Raw genomic sequence first — 20107 nt, 5'->3', positions numbered from 1 at the left:
TTAAAGTTAAAACGAGTCACCGAGGACTTGGCTTGTTGACAGCGGAAATAGTAGCTCGTTGAAGCGGATGTGGGACGGTCCGCTCTTCTGCGGCTTCTTCTTGTTCTTTTCTGTTGGTGGTGGTTTGGACCACACTGGGCTTATCGCCCTCTCCTGGCCAACACCCGCAAAGACATTTGGCACGAAATCGAATGGAATGGCGTTTTTTAGCCCAAAAAACGTATAGCAAGGCATTTTCAGCCTTAAAAACACGTACGGTGGGGCGTTTTTAGCCTAAAAAACGACCATGTATGGTAAGGCGTTTTTGGCCTGAAATAAACCGACCGTGTATAGTAAGGTATCTTTGGCCTGAAAAAAGACCATGTATAGTAGTAAGGCATTTTTGGCCAAAAAAAACACCATGTATAGTAAGGCATTTTTGGCCTGAAAACAAAAAAACAAAAACAAAAAAAAAAAAACAAAAAAAAGACCATGTACAGTAAGCCGTTTTTAGCCCCCCCAAAAAACCGACCATGTATAGTAAGGTATTTTTGGCCTGAAAAAAAGACCATGTATAGTAAGGCGTTTTTAGCCCAAAAAAAACGACCTTAAAGAGGGAGGGAGGGGAAACAAAAGTGCCAAGTTAAAATCTTTTGTCCATGAGGAAAAAGTTGTTTATTTTTCATTTGAATCATTTTTCATGACGTTGCACACTTTCTTTCAACTAATCCTTTGAATCAAAAACTAAGACGCTTGCTATTCTATCGGATGAAGAGCTCGTACAGTATTTTTCGTTAGTGAAAAAAGTCACGGATGCATTTGTGTGAATAGTTTGGGAAATGTGGAAAACATCCACAACAACATTCGAGTCAAACACTCTGATTGAGAGCTGAGGGCGACCGATAGGCGTGCTAAATAACTGGCGCAACGTATCGTAATCGTGCTCCTAAATCATCCACGTTCACGGACAAATGACAAAAAGTCAGTTTAAAAAGTTAAAACTACTCAACGAGGACTTGGTCTGTTGACAGCGGAAATACTTCCGCTCTTGTGCTGCTGCTTCTTCTTCGTCTTGTTGTTATTTGATTGGATCCAACCACGCATATCGCCCTCTGCTGGCCCGGAAGCCTCTTGGCAACAAAAACGCCTCTCGGCAAGCAAACTGAATGGAATTTACAGCTCTCCGGAGGTTGGGGGGCGACAGGGTGAAATCGGTGTATTTCCTTAATTTGTCCGCCAGACGGCGCTAATTGTTGGCTGTAATGAGAGGAGATGGATTAAATACCAAAGAAGAAGGAATGATTGCCATGACTTGACCATGAAAAAATCCTCACTCTCACATTGTGTACAGTATTTCAAAATCTAGATCATTTGGGGAATTGGCGCCGTCTGGCGGACAAATAACAAAACTACATCTAGTTTGATGGGGAATAAGCGCCGCCTGGCGGACAAATCAAGAAAATACATCAAGTGTGCCATGTTAGTCCTCGTGTCTACCGATAAAACTCCAGAAAAAATCTCAGCTGTCGTGGTTGAGTGGTCTAAAACTTTGGTTGAGGCCAGGCCATCTGCAGTTCGATTCCCACTGCCACCTGCATATCGGTGCATCAGTTCAGCAGATCAGCTGGGACTCAAACAGGAGTCGCTTGGACATTGCCACCTGCATATCGGTGCATCAATTCAGCAGATCAGCTGGGACTCAAACAGGAGTCGCTTGGACAGCAAGTTCAGTCTTAAACCGTTTGACCGAATCGGATTTAAAAACCTCCTGTTTTCAGATTGTATTTATTGGCAAAAAAACATATTAGTACTCGTGACTACCGATCAAAATTTGCAAAAAAACATGTCTGCAATGGTTGAGTGGTCAAAAGGTTGGTTGCGGCCTGGCCATCTGCAGTTCGATTCCCACTGACACCTGCATATCTGTGCATAAATTCAGCAGATGAGCTGGGACTCGAACAGGAGTCGCCTGGACATTAAGTTTAGTCTTAAACCATTTGACCAAGTCGCATTTTAAAACCTCCTCTTTTGAGATTGTATTTATTTGAAAAAAACATGTTAGTACTCATGACTACCAATCAAAATTTGCAAAAAAACATGTGCAATGTTTGAGTGGTCAAAAACTTTGGCTGCGGTCCGGACGACTCCAGTTCGATCCCCGCTCTCGCCTGCAATTGTCTGCATAATTTCAGGTGAGCAGAAAAGGGGACTCGAACACAAGTCTTCCGAGCCGTAAGTATAGTCTTAGAGCACTCGACTAACTCGGATTTACAAACTTTGGATTTGGATGTTATATTTGTCCGCATATCCAATACCCATTAAAATAGGCGACACCCTGTGGATCACTGAAGTATGCCATTTCAGACGGAAGTTGTCAGCACAATTAGCTTAATGGTTAATGGTGATGGACTCCCAATGCGAAGGTGCTGGGTTCAATCCCAGCTCTGGGATTGAACTCATACTTTTGTTCAATCAATGACCTTCAGAATAAGACACAAGCAAAGACACCAGAGTTTCAGTTGGCGGTCTGAGAACAGACAAGTTTTTATTCTAAGTCTTTTTGTACTTCACACAAGAATATAACAATAGAACATAAGTGAGACCAACTAGTGGTGCCCATGGCTTATTGGTTAAGGTGATGGACTCCCAATGCGAAGGTGCTGGGTTCAATTCAAGCACTGGGCAACATGTCCAATTTGTACTTTTGTTCAATCAATGACCTCCAGAATAAGATATAAGCGAACAAAGCACATTTTCAATTGGGGCCCCGTGGGCCGCTGGGAAAAAGTACAAGGGTGTCGACTGCGCGGCACGGGTTCGAAACCAGCAGTCGAAGCGAAAGCGACCGAGCGAAGCGAGGTCGCTGGAGCGAGTTCACGGTCCTCCCAGGGTCACTGACAAGCGAGCGAGCGAAGCGAGCGAGCCAGGTTCTGGTGTGTCATGCGAGCGAGCGAAGCGAGCTCGCTTGTGCAGGTTCGAGGCGCGAAGCGCCGAGAACCTGCCAGTAATACTATACTAAGTGTCAACGCGGCATCGCATGATAAATACATGAATTTTGAGCGAAATCAGTCGTACCCCCATGGTCCAGTGGATAGGGCAGAAACTTGCAGTGCAGAAGTGCAGGGTTCAAGAGCAGGCAGGTACAACCTAAAGAATGGCATTGTGAGAAAGGACAATAAAAACACCTCACTACATACACACGGTCGAATAGATGCTTTTTTTTCTCGGTTAAAAAAAAAAAAAAAACACCTTACTATACATGGTCTTTTTGAGGATAAAAAAGAACTTACTTACCACACCTCCGAAACGAACTTTGATGAGTCACCTCGTGCGAACTTTCTTCTTTTGCTGGGTGGGTGTCCCTCCCACGGTGGATCCATCAGTTTCATCCAGGCCTGTTTGATTTGAAAATAATATGAAATAAATCAGTTGAGGTCAGAGTTTCATGATATATTATATGACTTTTCATGATTTCCTTTTGTCTTTAAAAAAAAATCGTTTGCAAAAAAAGATGACGTTTTCACTTAAAAAAGATGACTACCTTCATTGTGGACGGACGACTTGGGCATGGGTCTTCTTTACCCCTTCAGCGAATCAATGTCGCCATCTCACCCGGTTTTGTGCATCCTCTTCTCTCACACCAGCTCGTGGTCTGAATAAGCCCGAGCGACTTGAGATGAGAGAGTCCTGCCAAAACAACAACAACAACAACAACTTCACAAGCAGATCTTTCAAGCCGTCAAATGTCGGTTCCTTTTACGGGAGGCTAATGACTCATTCGGATGAATTACTTATCACGTCCAAGGTAGCAGAGCCCCAATGCACAAAAACAGCTAACTTTGAACTTGAAAATGCAAAACAACGAAATGACACAAGTCAACATTAGCGGATGCGACGTTAGCTTTAGCGAGCAAGCTCGGACCGACGTTAGCTTTAGCAGGATAGCTCGATTATTCGGCGTGGTGGCCAAACCTCAATCTTTGTCGCTGGTTGTCCCCGCGCACACTTTGGACACCAAAGATAGAAACTCGATCTGAGTGAGCTCGTCGCCGTCTGCCATTCTTGCTCGGGTTTTGTTGACTCGGTCTGTCGGAGGAGAAGCTAACAATCCATACTTGCACATCTCAGCATTGGGAAAACATCCGCTTCCGGCCTGGGCGGAAAGACGTAATAGGAAAAAACAATGACGTATGGACAAAAACATTTTTGTCAAAGAACCGGACGATGCACGGTTGTTTGTTTTTTTTCGCCCCAAAACACTGTACCATATGCCAAAAAAATACATGATCAATGTGCTGCCCTTCACTGTCACTAATGGTGGAGTGATGCACTCCCTGGCTTTGAGTTCAGGCGAATCAAACCCACCAAAAATCTGGCGCAAAGTATCATAATCGTGCTCCTAAATTCCCCACATTACCACATTCACGGATAAATGAAACATTTTAAAATTAAAGTTAAAACGAGTCACCTTGGCTTGTTGACAGCGGAAATAGTAGCTCGTTGAAGCGGATGTGGGACGGTCCGCTCTTCTGCGGCTTCTTCTTGTTCTTTTCTGTTGGTGGTGGTTTGGACCACACTGGGCTTATCGCCCTCTCCTGGCCAACACCCGCAAAGACATTTGGCACGAAATCGAATGGAATGGCGTTTTTAGCCCAAAAAACGTATAGTAAGGCATTTTCAGCCTTAAAAACACGTACAGTGGGGCGTTTTTAGCCTAAAAAACGACCATGTATGGTAAGGCGTTTTTGGCCTGAAATAAACCGACCGTGTATAGTAAGGTATCTTTGGCCTGAAAAAAGACCAAGTCTAGTAGTAAGGCATTTTTGGCCAAAAAAAACACCATGTATAGTAAGGCATTTTTGGCCTGAAAACAAAAAAAACAAACAAAAAAAAAGACCATGTACAGTAAGCCGTTTTTAGCCCCCCCAAAAAACCGACCATGTATAGTAAGGTATTTTTGGCCTGAAAAAAAGGCCATGTATAGTAAGGCGTTTTTAGCCCAAAAAAACGACCTTAAAGAGGGAGGGAGGGGAAACAAAAGTGCCAAGTTAAAATCTTTTGTCCATGAGGAAAAAGTTGTTTATTTTTCATTTGAATCATTTTTCATGACGTTGCACACTTTCTTTCAACTAATCCTTTGAATCAAAAACTAAGACGCTTGCTATTCTATCGGATGAAGAGCTCGTACAGTATTTTTCGTTAGTGAAAAAAGTCACGGATGCATTTGTGTGAATAGTTTGGGAAATGTGGAAAACATCCACAACAACATTCGAGTCAAACACTCTGATTGAGAGCTGAGGGCGACCGATAGGCGTGCTAAATAACTGGCGCAACGTATCGTAATCGTGCTCCTAAATCATCCACGTTCACGGACAAATGACAAAAAGTCAGTTTAAAAAGTTAAAACTACTCAACGAGGACTTGGTCTGTTGACAGCGGAAATACTTCCGCTCTTGTGCTGCTGCTTCTTCTTCGTCTTGTTGTTATTTGATTGGATCCAACCACGCATATCGCCCTCTGCTGGCCCGGAAGCCTCTTGGCAACAAAAACGCCTCTCGGCAAGCAAACTGAATGGAATTTACAGCTCTCCGGAGGTTGGGGGGCGACAGGGTGAAATCGGTGTATTTCCTTAATTTGTCCGCCAGACGGCGCTAATTGTTGGCTGTAATGAGAGGAGATGGATTAAATACCAAAGAAGAAGGAATGATTGCCATGACTTGACCATGAAAAAATCCTCACTCTCACATTGTGTACAGTATTTCAAAATCTAGATCATTTGGGGAGTTTTCGCCGTCTGGCGGACAAAAAACAAAACTACATCTAGTTTGATGGGCAATAAGTGCCGTCTGGCGGACAAACGAAGAAATTACATCTATATCAATGGGGAATTGGCGCCGTCTGTCGGACAAATAACAAAACTACATCTAGTTTGATGGGGAATAAGCGCCGCCTGGCGGACAAATCAAGGAAATACATCAAGTGTGCCATGTTAGTCCTCGTGTCTACCGATAAAACTCCAGAAAAAATCTCAGCTGTCGTGGTTGAGTGGTCTAAAACTTTGGTTGAGGCCTGGCCATCTGCAGTTCGATTCCCACTGCCACCTGCATATCGGTGCATCAATTCAGCAGATCAGCTGGGACTCAAACAGGAGTCGCTTGGACAGCAAGTTTAGTCTTAAACCGTTTGACCGAATCGGATTTAAAAACCTCCTGTTTTCAGATTGTATTTATTGGCAAAAAAACATATTAGTACTCGTGACTACCGATCAAAATTTGCAAAAAAACATGTCTGCAATGGTTGAGTGGTCAAAAGGTTGGTTGCGGCCTGGCCATCTGCAGTTCGATTCCCATTGCCACCTGCATATCGGTGCATCAATTCAGCAGATCAGCTGGGACTCAAACAGGAGTCGCTTGGACAGCAAGTTCAGTCTTAAACCGTTTGACCGAATCGGATTTAAAAACCTCCTGTTTTCAGATTGTATTTATTGGCAAAAAAACATATTAGTACTCGTGACTACCGATCAAAATTTGCAAAAAAACATGTCTGCAATGGTTGAGTGGTCAAAAGGTTGGTTGCGGCCTGGCCATCTGCAGTTCGATTCCCACTGACACCTGCATATCTGTGCATAAATTCAGCAGATGAGCTGGGACTCGAACAGGAGTCGCCTGGACATTAAGTTTAGTCTTAAACCATTTGACCAAGTCGCATTTTAAAACCTCCTGTTTTGAGATTGTATTTATTTGCAAAAAACATGTTAGTACTCATGACTACCAATCAAAATTTGCAAAAAAAACATGTGCAATGTTTGAGTGGTCAAAAACTTTGGCTGCGGTCCGGACGACTCCAGTTCGATCCCCGCTCTCGCCTGCAATTGTCTGCATAATTTCAGGTGAGCAGAAAAGGGGACTCGAACACAAGTCTTCCGAGCCGTAAGTATAGTCTTAGAGCACTCGACTAACTCGGATTTACAAACTTTGGATTTGGATGTTATATTTGTCCGCATATCCAATACCCATTAAAATAGGCGACACCCTGTGGATCACTGAAGTATGCCATTTCAGACGGAAGTTGTCAGCACAATTAGCTTAATGGTTAATGGTGATGGACTCCCAATGCGAAGGTGCTGGGTTCAATCCCAGCTCTGGGATTGAACTCATACTTTTGTTCAATCAATGACCTTCAGAATAAGACACAAGCAAAGACACCAGAGTTTCAGTTGGCGGTCTGAGAACAGACAAGTTTTTATTCTAAGTCTTTTTGTACTTCACACAAGAATATAACAATAGAACATAAGTGAGACCAACTAGTGGTGCCCATGGCTTATTGGTTAAGGTGATGGACTCCCAATGCGAAGGTGCTGGGTTCAATTCAAGCACTGGGCAACATGTCCAATTTGTACTTTTGTTCAATCAATGACCTCCAGAATAAGATATAAGCGAACAAAGCACATTTTCAATTGGGGCCCCGTGGGCCGCTGGGAAAAAGTACAAGGGTGTCGACTGCGCGGCACGGGTTCGAAACCAGCAGTCGAAGCGAAAGCGACCGAGCGAAGCGAGGTCGCTGGAGCGAGTTCACGGTCCTCCCAGGGTCACTGACAAGCGAGCGAGCGAAGCGAGCGAGCCAGGTTCTGGTGTGTCATGCGAGCGAGCGAAGCGAGCTCGCTTGTGCAGGTTCGAGGCGCGAAGCGCCGAGAACCTGCCAGTAATACTATACTAAGTGTCAACGCGGCATCGCATGATAAATACATGAATTTTGAGCGAAATCAGCCGTACCCCCATGGTCCAGTGGATAGGGCAGAAACTTGCAGTGCAGAAGTGCAGGGTTCAAGAGCAGGCAGGTACAACCTAAAGAATGGCATTGTGAGAAAGGACAATAAAAACACCTCACTACATACACACGGTCGAATAGATGCTTTTTTTTCTCGGTTAAAAAAAAAAAAAAAACACCTTACTATACATGGTCTTTTTGAGGATAAAAAAAAACTTACTTACCACACCTCCGAAACGAACTTTGATGAGTCACCTCGTGCGAACTTTCTTCTTTTGCTGGGTGGGTGTCCCTCCCACGGTGGATCCATCAGTTTCATCCAGGCCTGTTTGATTTGAAAATAATATGAAATAAATCAGTTGAGGTCAGAGTTTCATGATATATGACTTTTCATGATTTCCTTTTGTCTTTAAAAAAAAATCGTTTGCAAAAAAAGATGACGTTTTCACTTAAAAAAGATGACTACCTTCATTGTGGACGGACGACTTGGGCATGGGTCTTCTTTACCCCTTCAGCGAATCAATGTCGCCATCTAACCCGGTTTTGTGCATCCTCTTCTCTCACACCAGCTCGTGGTCTGAATAAGCCCGAGCGACTTGAGATGAGAGAGTCCTGCCAAAACAACAACAACAACAACAACTTCACAAGCAGATCTTTCAAGCCGTCAAATGTCGGTTCCTTTTACGGGAGGCTAATGACTCATTCGGATGAATTACTTATCACGTCCAAGGTAGCAGAGCCCCAATGCACAAAAACAGCTAACTTTGAACTTGAAAATGCAAAACAACGAAATGACACAAGTCAACATTAGCGGATGCGACGTTAGCTTTAGCGAGCAAGCTCGGACCGACGTTAGCTTTAGCAGGATAGCTCGATTATTCGGCGTGGTGGCCAAACCTCAATCTTTGTCGCTGGTTGTCCCCGCGCACACTTTGGACACCAAAGATAGAAACTCGATCTGAGTGAGCTCGTCGCCGTCTGCCATTCTTGCTCGGGTTTTGTTGACTCGGTCTGTCGGAGGAGAAGCTAACAATCCATGCTTGCACATCTCAGCATTGGGAAAACATCCGCTTCCGGCCTGGGCGGAAAGACGTAATAGGAAAAAACAATGACGTATGGACAAAAACATTTTTGTCAAAGAACCGGACGATGCACGGTTGTTTGTTTTTTTTCGCCCCAAAACACTGTACCATATGCCAAAAAAATACATGATCAATGTGCTGCCCTTCACTGTCACTAATGGTGGAGTGATGCACTCCCTGGCTTTGAGTTCAGGCGAATCAAACCCACCAAAAATCTGGCGCAAAGTATCATAATCGTGCTCCTAAATTCCCCACATTACCACATGTCCATGTATAGTAAGGCGTTTTTAGCCTAAAAAACGACCATGGATAGTAAGGCGTTTTTGGCCTTAAACAAAGACCATGCCCTATTTATGATTGTTCTTTCATTCGCGAACAGTGCGGTCCTGCTAATTTTTACAACAACAAAAAATACATACCAATTTGGTCTGAGTGATAATTATCATTTATTTTTATTCTTGCTTGCTGCTTTTATATTCATCCCATTGGACACGCTCGTCTTTCGGTGGAAGCCGCCATCGTTTTCTTGTGACACGTTGACACGAAAAGGATCCCGGAGGAACGCAAATGAGGAAATCCGTCCTGCCGAGTGCTGCTCGCCAAGACTCGGCGCTCACGTCAACGTTGCAAGCAACGAGACAACAGTGACAAAGAAAAGCTTAGACAGAAAGTCAAGCACGAGCGCGGCTCAGCGCGCGGCGTCGGCTCGGCTGGCCCTGCTCTCCAAGTCCTCTTTGGTTTTGTGGATGCGAGCAAAGATTTCTCGAAAGAGTTCCTTGTACTCGGGCTGCGGGGAGTCGGCGTTGCGCTCCGGCGTCTGGACGGCCTTGTGCTTGGGCTCCTCTCGCGTCTCCCGCTGCTGCGATCTAAAGCGCCTCAGCAGCTGCTCATACTTGACCTGCAAGGCGCTGTACTGGGCGTCCACCTCGGTGAGCAGCGAGGTGCCGTTTGGCTCCTCCTCCGCCGCCCTTCGAGCGCACCGACACTCGGCGTCGGCTGGAAGGAGCCGCTCGCTGGCCCATCGCTTGAGGGGCCGTCGGCGGGGCGAGGGGGGAGCTGCGTCGCCCGGTTCAACGGCGCCATCCGCTTCTTCTTCGGGGAGGCCGCGGGCCACGTTCATCCAGGAGAAGGACTGCCACTTCCACAGGTGACGAAGTTCCTCGGCCTCTCGCTCCAACTCGGACACTCTCGACTGAAAACACAAAACAATCACATACGCGCGGTTTGAATACGAGGCGGTCGTACCTTGCACGTCTCCATGGCGACCAGCTGCGTCTGAAGGGCCCGGTTGTGCCTGCTCAGCAGGCCCGCCTCCCGCTCGGCCTCCTCCCGCCGGGCGCGTTCTCCCGCGTACTGAGCCTGGAGGCTGCGTAGCGAGCGGCGCAGCGACGCCTGCTGCTCCTCGTGCCACCGCTGCACGCCGTCGCACCAATCGGCGCCGAGACCGGCATCTTCCGGATGGTCGTCATGGCGCCTGCGCAATCGACACGGAGAAATCCAAATGGCTGCCTGAATACCCCATTGAACAGATGTGCAATATGAAATACTGTCAATTGTAAATCACTTGCTTTTAATACACCTTTTATTCTACTACAGGAGAGCGTCAACAATTACATAAATCACGCATTCACTGCCATCCCTGAATTCGTTTGGGTTTTGTTTTTTCATGCTTGGGTGTCAATAAAGCGCTGACCATGGCCTCTGGCAATGTGTTTTTTTTTTCCTTTTCACAATTGGTGAAACCATCCAAGTAAAAGTCCAGTGCATGCGTGATGCAATGTGCACTTTGCACTCTTGTGCCAACACGATTTTTTTCATCTTATTATACGGCATCATAGTCATCATATTTAAGTTTTATCTCGGGCGCAGGACGCGATAAGACGTTATTTTCCCAGTACAGTTATACCTCAGTTTTTGATCATAATCCGTTCCAGAAACCTATTCGAAAACTGATTTGTTTGACAACCAAAACATCACTTTCCATTATAATCAATGTAAATTTATTAAATAGGTTCCACATCTAGAAAATAACTTTCTTCAAGCACTTTTTAAGCATTTTACAGCATCAACTAGCAGGCCATTTGTTAAATATTATAAAAACAAACTGTTATACATTTTATGTTCATTAATTTTAATATAAACATTGGAACATACAAAAAATCTCTGCTGCAGGAGGATAACGTCCAATTTGTAGAGATCTCAGCCAAAATGTGTTTAAAAAACTTTTGTCATAATAATACATTTCATTTATAAGCGCCTTTCAAAACTCCCAAGGTCACTTTACAGTCACAGGATATGTTTTTTCCTGTGGGTGAGCAGCGGCAGCCACACGCGCCAGCGTTCACGCAACCCGGAAGTAACTCAAAATAGAAAGCTAGCTAGCAAATAGATAGCCAATAGCTAGCGAACAGTTAGCTAATAGCTTGCGAATAGATATCTAATAGCTAGTGAATAGATAGCTAATCCCTAGCGAATACAGTCAACAATACTAATGCATTGGTCACAATGAGGGTGGGTAGGACCCGAGGACGTGCGCCCAGTTTGGTTGAGAACCGAATTTTGGTTGCATAAAAAAAACTCACCTTTTTGGTTGAAAACTGAATTGGATGAGAACCAAGACGTTCGAAAACTAAGGTTTGACTGTATTAATCCAAAGCCATATCATGCATGTTCTCAAATGTGTCATTTGGGCTCAAACCTGAGTTTGGGCAGTTGCTCCAGACTCCGGCCGCCACGGCCCCTCCCCCGGTGCACCGTGGCGAGCGGCGAAGATCCCAACTTCACGTCGTCCGCCTCCCGCTGCAGTTTGTCCACGCGCGTCTGCAGCACCTCCACCGTTTCCGTCAACCTGCGCGGACAAAATGACCATCGGGCGTCTGCGAAATCCCGTTTTAGCGACCGTCGAGGGAAACCAACGCGCGGATCTTGTCCTGGGCACGACGATTGTCACGGGTCAGCGTGCGGTTGCTCTGCTCCAGCTCGCGAGACGCCACGTCCAGTTGCTCGTACACTTTGGCGTGGTGGTCGTTCACCTGCCGCAGCAGCTCCAACTGCTTGCCCAAGTACTGGACCACCACAAAATAAAAATAAAAACATCAATCAAATATTCGTCAACATTCTACATTTCACTCATTCACAAATTTATTTGGGAATTGAAAATATCACATAGAATTTGTTCTTTTTTTTTTTTTTTTGTTTTTTTTTCATGCTTGGGTGCCGGTAACGCGCTAGCCATGGCCTCTGGCAGTGTTTTCCCCTTGCACGAGGGGGCAGCATTTGCCTTTTGTCAATGTTAGCGTTTCGTTCCAGCTTCAGCTGTTGTTAAAGCACTATATAAACCGATATGCATGTATTGTATTTTATTTTGCTACAGCCGCCCCCATTTCAAACTCAGATAACTCTAGACCTATATAACTTGGGAATTAACACTTGTTTTGTTTTTTTTTAATGAAAGAAGAGACTCTAAGGTTTCTAACACTGTATTGAATACTTGTCATCCTAAAATTTAATATTCTGTGGGTCCTGGAATTCAAGTGACAATGACAAAATCCCTGGCACTTAACTGGACACATTTTTGCATACCGTCTGGCAGTGAATGAGTTAAAAACAATTCTGCATCACATGCTTTTCCTGTATTTTGGTGTGTAATTGAATAGAATAATTACTGCAAATATACAACAACGGCTATTTATTTATTTATTTATTTATTTATTTATTTATTTATTTATTTATTGCCTTCAAGTAAAGTCATTTACAGTACATCATGGCAGCTGGATGGATGCCTTGACTTTTCTTTTTATCTTATCAAAGCAGCCATTTAGAACCTGTTGTCAACAAACTCCAAAGATTGTGTGTGCCATGACGTCGCCCGTTCACGACTTGTGGGGATTAATTTGGCACGTCAGCGTGAAGAAGGACTCGCCAGTCAGACAAAAGCCGACTTAAGGGACATTAAACCAATTCCCCCGCCAGTCCACTAAATACTCACTTCCGCCTTCATGTGGAGGGGAAGGGGTGTAGTAGAGACATTCTAAAGGCCAGGGTGGTCTTACCTCAATCTCCTTCACTTGCTCTTGATTGGCGGAGTACATCTGCTGCAGGCTCTGTTCCAGCTCACGGTTCTTCTCCAAGAGCGACTTGCCCAGCTCGGCGGCCAGCTGAAGGTCTGCAGAGGAAACAAACCATTTCTGTTTATTTAGATTGCAAAAGTAGGATGAATTGTCAAAGCCTCATCTCAACTTTTGAAAGTCTTAAAATGACCACCAAAATTTTGGGGGGGATTCTACTACTAAATTACTACTACTTGTGTTCATGTGTAGAATCAAATTGGCTTCAATTTAGTCAAATCAAGGAGCACAAATACATCAATTAAAAAAAAAAAAAAATCACACACCCTGCACTCAACTCATTCATTGAAGTAATTCAACTTAAAATGTGAAATGAAAATACAATTTTGACTCATAACATGCATTGCAAGATATTTCAAGCTTCTATTTGTTAGCATTTTGATGATTAGCACATTTACCAAAGGTTTAATGGACATTTTAGAACACGTGTTGCTTCTTTTGGCAGGATAGCTCTTTGGAAGATGCTTATGTCATTTTCCAACAGGACTTAACACCTGAAGATGAGAAACATGAGACCGAGCAAGGCTGCGATTTGAAGCATCCATAGGCTGATATCATCCATGACTTGCTGCAATAAAGCAGTCATTCAGGCAAATGGGGGGACCAACCAAGTACTTAGTACACAAAATGGATGACATTTAATTTATTTAAACTCGTTTTTCTGTTTTATTCAGGTGATATTCAATTTTTTGGACACTCTGGTTTTGCAGTTTTCATAAGAATCAAAGTTCTAACAAATAAAAGCTTGAAATACCTTGTTATGCATGTTATCTTTTCCCTTCAGGGGTCGCCACAGCGAATCCGTGTCCTCCATCTTCAGAGGTTTGATTTGCATGTTTGAGTGTATATATTCATTGCACCTTATAAGTTGAATTACTGAAATGAATGACATTTTTTTCACGATATTTAAATTTTCTGAGTGTTACCAGTAAATGAGACTCTGTAGTGACAAGGCAACAGAAGGGTTGGAAAGGTTACCTTGTTCGAGGTCTTGCTTGTCGTACCAAGGCTCTTCCTCCTTCAGCTCGAACTCCTCTTCCAGGCTCATGTCCGTCAACTTTTCAGTGGTTGCCTACAACATCCAGAAATAGTCACACTCGTTTCGTGTCAAATATTCGTCCGAATTGACATGACGAACGCAAGCTTCTGTTTGATTTAACGGATTTATTTGAATGGGAACGGCGTCGTTTCCCTTGCGAGCTTCTCTGGCAGACAAGCGACCCGGTGAACGGTGCACGGTGCAACGGCATCACCGGATAACGCTAATTACAAAGTCCGATGTGTCAAGTGCAGACAGGTTAAGCGACTTCACACTAAAAGCTCATGTTAATCGTGGTGGGCTCAAACAAGCGTGTAGAAATAATTTTGAGTGAGTTTCGAAGATGAAATTACTTACTCTGAATATTTTTGTGCAGCCGTATTGTTATTAACCACATTATTACTGGCGTTATTTCAGCCTTTTATTTTACGTCGAAAGTTTGAAGTTAGTTTCCGGTATTCCAGACATTGACCAGTTTTGTTGATGGCACCTGCAGCTCCGTCGGTGCACCATTAACTGGTGCACTAAGCAGGTGTGTCCACAAGAGGGCGCTGCCGTCACACAAAAAAAATAATATTTCAAACCGAGGAGGGAAAATTGCTTAAAAATCCAGATATGGAGTCAAATAAAACAAGTTAAAAATAGGCATAGATGATTGTATTAATTTAATTAAAAATATACAAAATAAAGGATATATTTTCTAAATATAATACACAAAACTAATGGAGTCTTTACCCCGTGTGACTTTGTGACACCCCAGATTGGCCGCCATTCAATAACAGGGCACATATAGAAGAGCGACAAACATTCACACTCACCTTGCCACTGATTGGGAACTGAAGCCACGTTACGTGCACCAAAATCACGCCAATGGACCACGACACCATTAGTCACCTTGTGTCTTTAAAACACATAAAATAAGTTAGCCGTGTTCAAACCTCAATTGTGCTTTGACTGCTAATAATCAATAACATGGCGTTAAACCGATTCAAGTTACTCACACTTGTGGGACGCCAGCTCCCATTTCCAGGCGTCTTCTGCCCTCCTCCATCTGGACTTTGAGAAACATAAGAGAAGACAGCGGAGAGGAGAATGAAGACAGGCACATTTCTGATCTGGGAACGCCTTCTTGTTTCCGGTCGTTTCATGGCAAATCGACAAAGTCACCGACAAGCCCTTTTTATTTGATTTGTGTGTGTGTGTGTGTGTGTGAGAGAGAGAGAGAGAGAGACTGCTATCTGAAGTCTCTTCAAGCGAGAGGAAGTCAGAAAAAAACGGCAGGGAAGAAAATTGAAACATCACAGAGCACAGTGGGGGTCTCGTCTGTGTGTCACAATGTTTTATGAGCCTCCACACTACCCCAATACACACACACACACAGAATTCCTCTTACTGACTGACTAACGGTTAATGGCCAAATGTTCTGCCTTTCTGAGTCGGTTACCATAGCAATAAGCATCAGGGACGAGAAAGCGTGTAACAGGATTGGCAACAAAAAGGCTCCTGGCGACAACTTTAGCACAAAAACATTGGCGCGTGTGTGAGTAATATCATATTAATACGATTTTTTTTTGGGGGGGGTCGTCATATAATACGGACCCATTGTGAGAAGTGGGGGTGTTGCTATGACAACCAGCCTCTTTTAGGGGGGGTCTGACAAAAGAAAGCGATAAAGAAAAGCAGAGACACACATGTAACAATAGCTCCCCCAGCACTTTACTGTAATGCCTATATTGCTACGTTAGCATCTCAAATGTTAGCATATAGCATTTGAGCCACAAGAAATTGTGAAAAATATTAGAAATGGCTCATAAAGCCAAAATAATCCAAGCAAGGATGAAGATAAATAATTTGGGTGGGAGAAAAATGCTAATCTTCCAGCCTGGAGCGGGTGGATAGACGCAAAGTGTGTGAAACGGCTGAGTAGATTTAAGCTCGTAGCTCGAAGGCATCGCAGCTTGCAAGAAGAGAGATAAGAAAAAAAAAATAAAGAACAAAGATATGACTTAAAATTTGGACTAACTAAGCACCTGAGGGAGGAGCAGATGGAGGTTCATCATTTCAAGGCAGACTTCACCTAAAAAGACAAAAAAAAACAAACAAACACATTACTCCTTCACATGACCGTTATACAAAATAAATAGGCTTCTTCCATATCTAAGTGTCTGTAAAATTTCAAAATAAAACTCAAAGACTTCAAAATATTGGGAAAGAATTATAAAAAAAATACAATTGTGAATAATAATAATAAGTGCCATTAAAGTGACATGATTGAGCTGCCGAGAGATGCTTTGGTTGAAACTCACAGTTAATCAAAAATGTCAAGATTTTGATTGGCTCAATTTTATGTTTTTTTTTTTTTTTTAGAGAGCGAGCGAGAGAGAGAGAGAGATTTCTGCAGAGCTCAACACAATTCCTATCGTGATCGGATGTCTGTGTATGTGTGTGTGCGTGTATACACACTCTCCCATTCCCATCTGGTGCCGCACCCTGCGCTTCTCCCACCGCCAGCGTCCGTCTCACCCTCTCACGTCACTCGGCGTGTTGGACGCGGCCGCGCAAAGGCGGGGGAAAAAAAAGATGTCTCCGAGCGGCTCACGGTTCTTGTGCCTGATCGGGGCCGCCTGCCTGGGGCTGCCGTTGTCGTTGCGCGCGCAGGTACGAGCGTCCTTTCTTATCACATTGACGTGCGGATGAAGATGGAGAGTAGACGTGTCTATTTCGATGATGCTTGTTCTGTGGAAAAATCAACGGAAGGGATGAGGAAAAAAGGAACATTACCTTATGTATTGATATACTGTATGACTGTACTTTCTATGTATTTGCATAATCCATTTTAGCCCCCAGTTTGTATGCAATAGGTGGATTTTTTAAATCTATTTTCTACCATATTTCCATCCACACAATATTGTTCTTGTTTTTGGCCTATTGTTGATCATGCTATCTATGTTTAATTTACCACATTATTTATGTCTACTGTCTATATACAATACAATGCAATACATATTGATTTATATAGCGCTTTAAACAACAGCTGAAACTATCATATATTATCTGTTCATTCTGTCTTTGTGCATGTTTTCCATTGCTTTGGTGGGTTTTTCTTGGGGGGGGCACACTGGTTATTTTCTTTGTTTTACCCTAAAAGCATGCTGTTATTTCTGAAATCATGCTGTCTATTTTTTGAAAGGCACACGGTCAATTTTATTTTATTTCTAAAAGCATGCTGTATTTGTTAAAATATTTTTCAATATTAATTTTTTTCTCAATTTTTTTTATGCATGCTGTTTAGTTTCTCGTATTTCTGAATACAAATGGCTTTACTTTTCAGATTTTATTTATTTATTTTTTACTTCTATCTTATGACTATTCAGAGGATTTTGTTGCCAGTTGGTGACATTCAGCCACCAAATTGCACTTTTTTTTTACGGAACACCCAGCATGGCACAAAGCAGAATGCCAAATTGAACAAAACATAGGTGCCTGATTTTGTGCCTGTAGAAAAATCAGCATATGGTAGAAATTATAGGCAAAAAAATGTTTGCACACAACAGTATTTTCTCATCATTTTTTTCATCCATTCTCTACATAAGTCCAATTAGAGCGACTTTTAACTCTTGTGGGTGCTCCCCCACTTCCAAGAATTCTTCTTCCTTCCTCCTGGAGCTGACAAAATCGACACCACAGGGCTCTAATATGTTTGACTATGCTTGATAGGACATCATAAAAACGATGAAAGAAGCAATTCATCGGGAGATAAGGTTCTATTTCGCTTTGCTGCTCATTGTTGTACTCATTAGTGGAGAGCAGGGCACAGGGAATTAATGATACTCACCAAATAGAAGACGAGCTGATTCCACATTGTTGCTAATGAAGACAACAGCGCAGCAACATGCACAAGATGTTCCTACAAAAAAAAAAGCAAAACAAATGTGGTACAATTTGCTAACATACTTTGACTTAGAACTAGTCCCACATTTCAGTTTTTTAAAATTGATTTCGATTAACTTATTCACTGCCATTCACAAATTTATTCGGGAATCGAAAATGTGACATAGAGCGCCATGCATTCCTGAATTCGTTCGGCTATTGTTTTTTCCTGGAATTTAAGTGACAATGACAAAAACCCTGGCACTGCAGTGGACCCGTTTTTTGCACATGTCTGGCAGTGAATGAGTTAATTGCTATTTTTATTTTAAATCAAAATAATTCATTTTTATCAGAGTTGAAATTAAACTCATTAAATTCAGTCCAGTTTAATTTTGAATCAATTATTTTCTTTATTTTATTTTTTTATCTTACATTCAGTCCTTCCTCTATTTGGGAGTTAAACGTGAATCAGAAACCCTGCGCAGGTGCGCGCATGCGCACGAGCACGGAGGGAGCAGGTGCATACGCATCTTGCCGCATTACGTTGGTAACGGAGGCGTGCGATTTGACATGATTGGTGAGATTGACATCCGTGTTCTCACCGGCGAGGTTCACATGTTCCTGCTCGCAAAGCTATTAGAGGTGTGCTGGTATGCCAGCGTGTGAATTTTTATGGGTGTCAGAATGACCACTGAATGTATTTTTACAGAGTGCTTTTAGCTTGATGGAGTTATATTTAATAATAGTAATAATAATAAAGTCATTTTGAAGCGCCTTTCAAAGCTCTAAAAAGGACATCATCATCATTCACTTAAGAACTTTCAAAGTAAGATTTTAAAAATGGCCTCTATTGTTTCAGGTGGTGTCTGATGAGACGTACTTAAACGAAGTGCAGAACTCAGGTAGGTGACCCAACGTCAGCCCGCCCCCCTCGCCGCCATTTCCTGTGCTCGCATTGTCTGAACAGGATGCCGTTTTTTTTTTCATTCTCTTCTAGCTGGAAGCCTTCCACCATTTTTTAATTTCTTTCCTTGGAGAAAGGGGAGGTGGGCGGGTGCATGACGAACGTGGAAGTGGGGGGTAGGGGCCATATTGGGTGTGTAAATCGTAAAGGCTCCTCACACTTAGCGTGAGGTACACCCGTAGGTGTTCGCCAGTGCAGCTGTTGTTACTGGTTTGGCTCGGGAAATAAACACCCTCCTCCGAAATAAAACGCACCCCCCCAAATACAGAAAGTGCAAAGCGTGTCGAACGCGCTTTGTGGCGGGGGAAATGGATTATACGAGCGGGGAGGTTGAGTGTTCCCATGGCGATGGGGAGAGGGTTGTTGTCGTGGCGATGATGGAGAGCGCACAAAATGGGCGTGTGCGTTCTGCAAGATGGAGGACGTTTAGTCGATTCGGCATGTTTTTAAAAAATATTTTGGCATCACAAATTCTCTAGTAAAAACGGGTGTCAATGAATTTTCTGACGCATTTAAATTTACATGAAAAAAATTTGCAGGAAAAAACAAAACGCGAACAAATTCAGGAGTGGCGCTCTAACAACAGTGAAGCAACATATTTCAATTTCTGAAGACAAAAACATACATTTGTGACTGAAAAAACAGTGAACAAATGGAGTGGCGCTCTAACTCCCTGGCAGTGAATGAGGTAACTCCCCGCCCCCCCAAAAAATGTGTTTTTTTTTCTTTGCTATCTCCTGTTTGTGTACCATGCTTGTGTTGTTCGTTTCGCTCCAATTCTCTTCCCTCCAATTTCTGCTCCCGTTGCGTTTGTGTGCGCATCTGATAAGACGACTTCTGGTGGGTGAAGCGCGACCGCCATTAATCACCTGACCCCCAACCCCCCCTCCGCAGTGCCTCTGTCTTGCTCCGAGGGATTCACCGAACTGGGCTACTACAACGGCACCGTATCCCAGACGGATTCGGGCGCCCCGTGCCTCAAGTGGACCGAGTTCCCCGATTACGTGGTGCAGTACCCGGGGCGCGGCCTCGGCGAGCATAGCTACTGTCGAAACCCAGACCGCGAGTCCAACCCTTGGTGCTTCTTTCGACAAAACTCGGGCGCCATCGGGTGGGCCTATTGTGACTGTCACCAGGGTAGGGCAATGTTCAAAGTTCAATTTTGGTTTCTTACACTTGCTTTTTTGGTTGTTTTCTTCAAATTGTTTCCACGCTGTGCACTCAGAACTGTTTTTGATGTCTGCCGTTTTACCAAAAGATGTTGATTTCAAAAGCTCAA

The 20107-nt window shown here is 43.5% G+C and overlaps 2 protein-coding genes and 1 long non-coding RNA gene across 4 annotated transcripts in view; 1 reads left to right on the top strand and 2 right to left on the bottom strand.

Annotated features, from left to right (window-relative positions):
* Window positions 1–2492: 2492 nt before the first annotated feature.
* Window positions 2493–4584, bottom strand: LOC148887363 (uncharacterized). Its single transcript, XR_016117619.1, has 5 exons — window positions 4448–4584; window positions 3952–4132; window positions 3521–3666; window positions 3274–3374; window positions 2493–3126 (listed from the first exon to the last, which is right to left on the bottom strand). It is a non-coding gene; the product is annotated as an uncharacterized LOC148887363 (long non-coding RNA).
* Window positions 4585–7189: 2605 nt separating this feature from the next.
* LOC148887362 (cerebellar degeneration-related protein 2-like) lies at window positions 7190–16593 on the bottom strand. 2 transcript variants are annotated; one of them, XM_089015880.1, is made up of 13 exons: window positions 16458–16593; window positions 16025–16071; window positions 14996–15045; window positions 14813–14895; window positions 13934–14027; window positions 12881–12993; window positions 11745–11893; window positions 11527–11676; window positions 10074–10302; window positions 8644–10020; window positions 8213–8358; window positions 7971–8071; window positions 7190–7823 (listed from the first exon to the last, which is right to left on the bottom strand). In XM_089015880.1, the coding sequence occupies exons 4-10, from the start codon at window positions 14879–14881 to the stop codon at window positions 9517–9519; spliced, it is 1308 nt and encodes a 435-aa protein (XP_088872006.1). In that variant the 5' UTR covers window positions 14882–14895; window positions 14996–15045; window positions 16025–16071; window positions 16458–16593; the 3' UTR covers window positions 7190–7823; window positions 7971–8071; window positions 8213–8358; window positions 8644–9516. The 2 variants fall into 2 exon arrangements, with proteins under 2 accessions (XP_088872006.1, XP_088872007.1); XM_089015881.1 differs by lacking the exons at window positions 16025–16071; window positions 16458–16593 and having other exon boundaries at window positions 14996–15061.
* The window catches only part of LOC148887361 (neurotrypsin-like), a 12211-nt gene continuing 8469 nt past the window's right edge, over window positions 16366–20107 (top strand). The window contains exons 1-3 of the mRNA XM_089015869.1: window positions 16366–16652; window positions 18724–18766; window positions 19723–19965. Coding sequence (XP_088871995.1) covers window positions 16434–16652; window positions 18724–18766; window positions 19723–19965 — 505 coding nt within the window. The 5' untranslated portion in view covers window positions 16366–16433. The remainder of the gene's footprint in view (window positions 16653–18723; window positions 18767–19722; window positions 19966–20107) is intronic.

Source organism: Hippocampus bargibanti, linkage group LG15 (assembly GCF_051943395.1).
Source record: "Hippocampus bargibanti isolate YZ-2025 linkage group LG15, ASM5194339v1, whole genome shotgun sequence".
NCBI lineage: Eukaryota > Metazoa > Chordata > Actinopteri > Syngnathiformes > Syngnathidae > Hippocampus > Hippocampus bargibanti.
This window is presented reverse-complemented; position numbering and strand designations above follow the sequence as displayed.

Bases quoted from the DNA above. Each gene is read 5' to 3' on its own strand.
- LOC148887362 (XM_089015880.1), bottom strand. From the start codon at position 14,881: ATGGTGTCGTGGTCCATTGGCGTGATTTTGGTGCACGTAACGTGGCTT. The intron at 11,894-12,880 runs GTAAGACCACCC...GTGGTGGTCCAG, and splicing joins AGCAAGTGAAGGAGATTGAG to TACTTGGGCAAGCAGTTGGA. The intron at 11,677-11,744 runs GTTGGTTTCCCT...TTGTCCGCGCAG, and splicing joins GCCCAGGACAAGATCCGCGC to GTTGACGGAAACGGTGGAGG.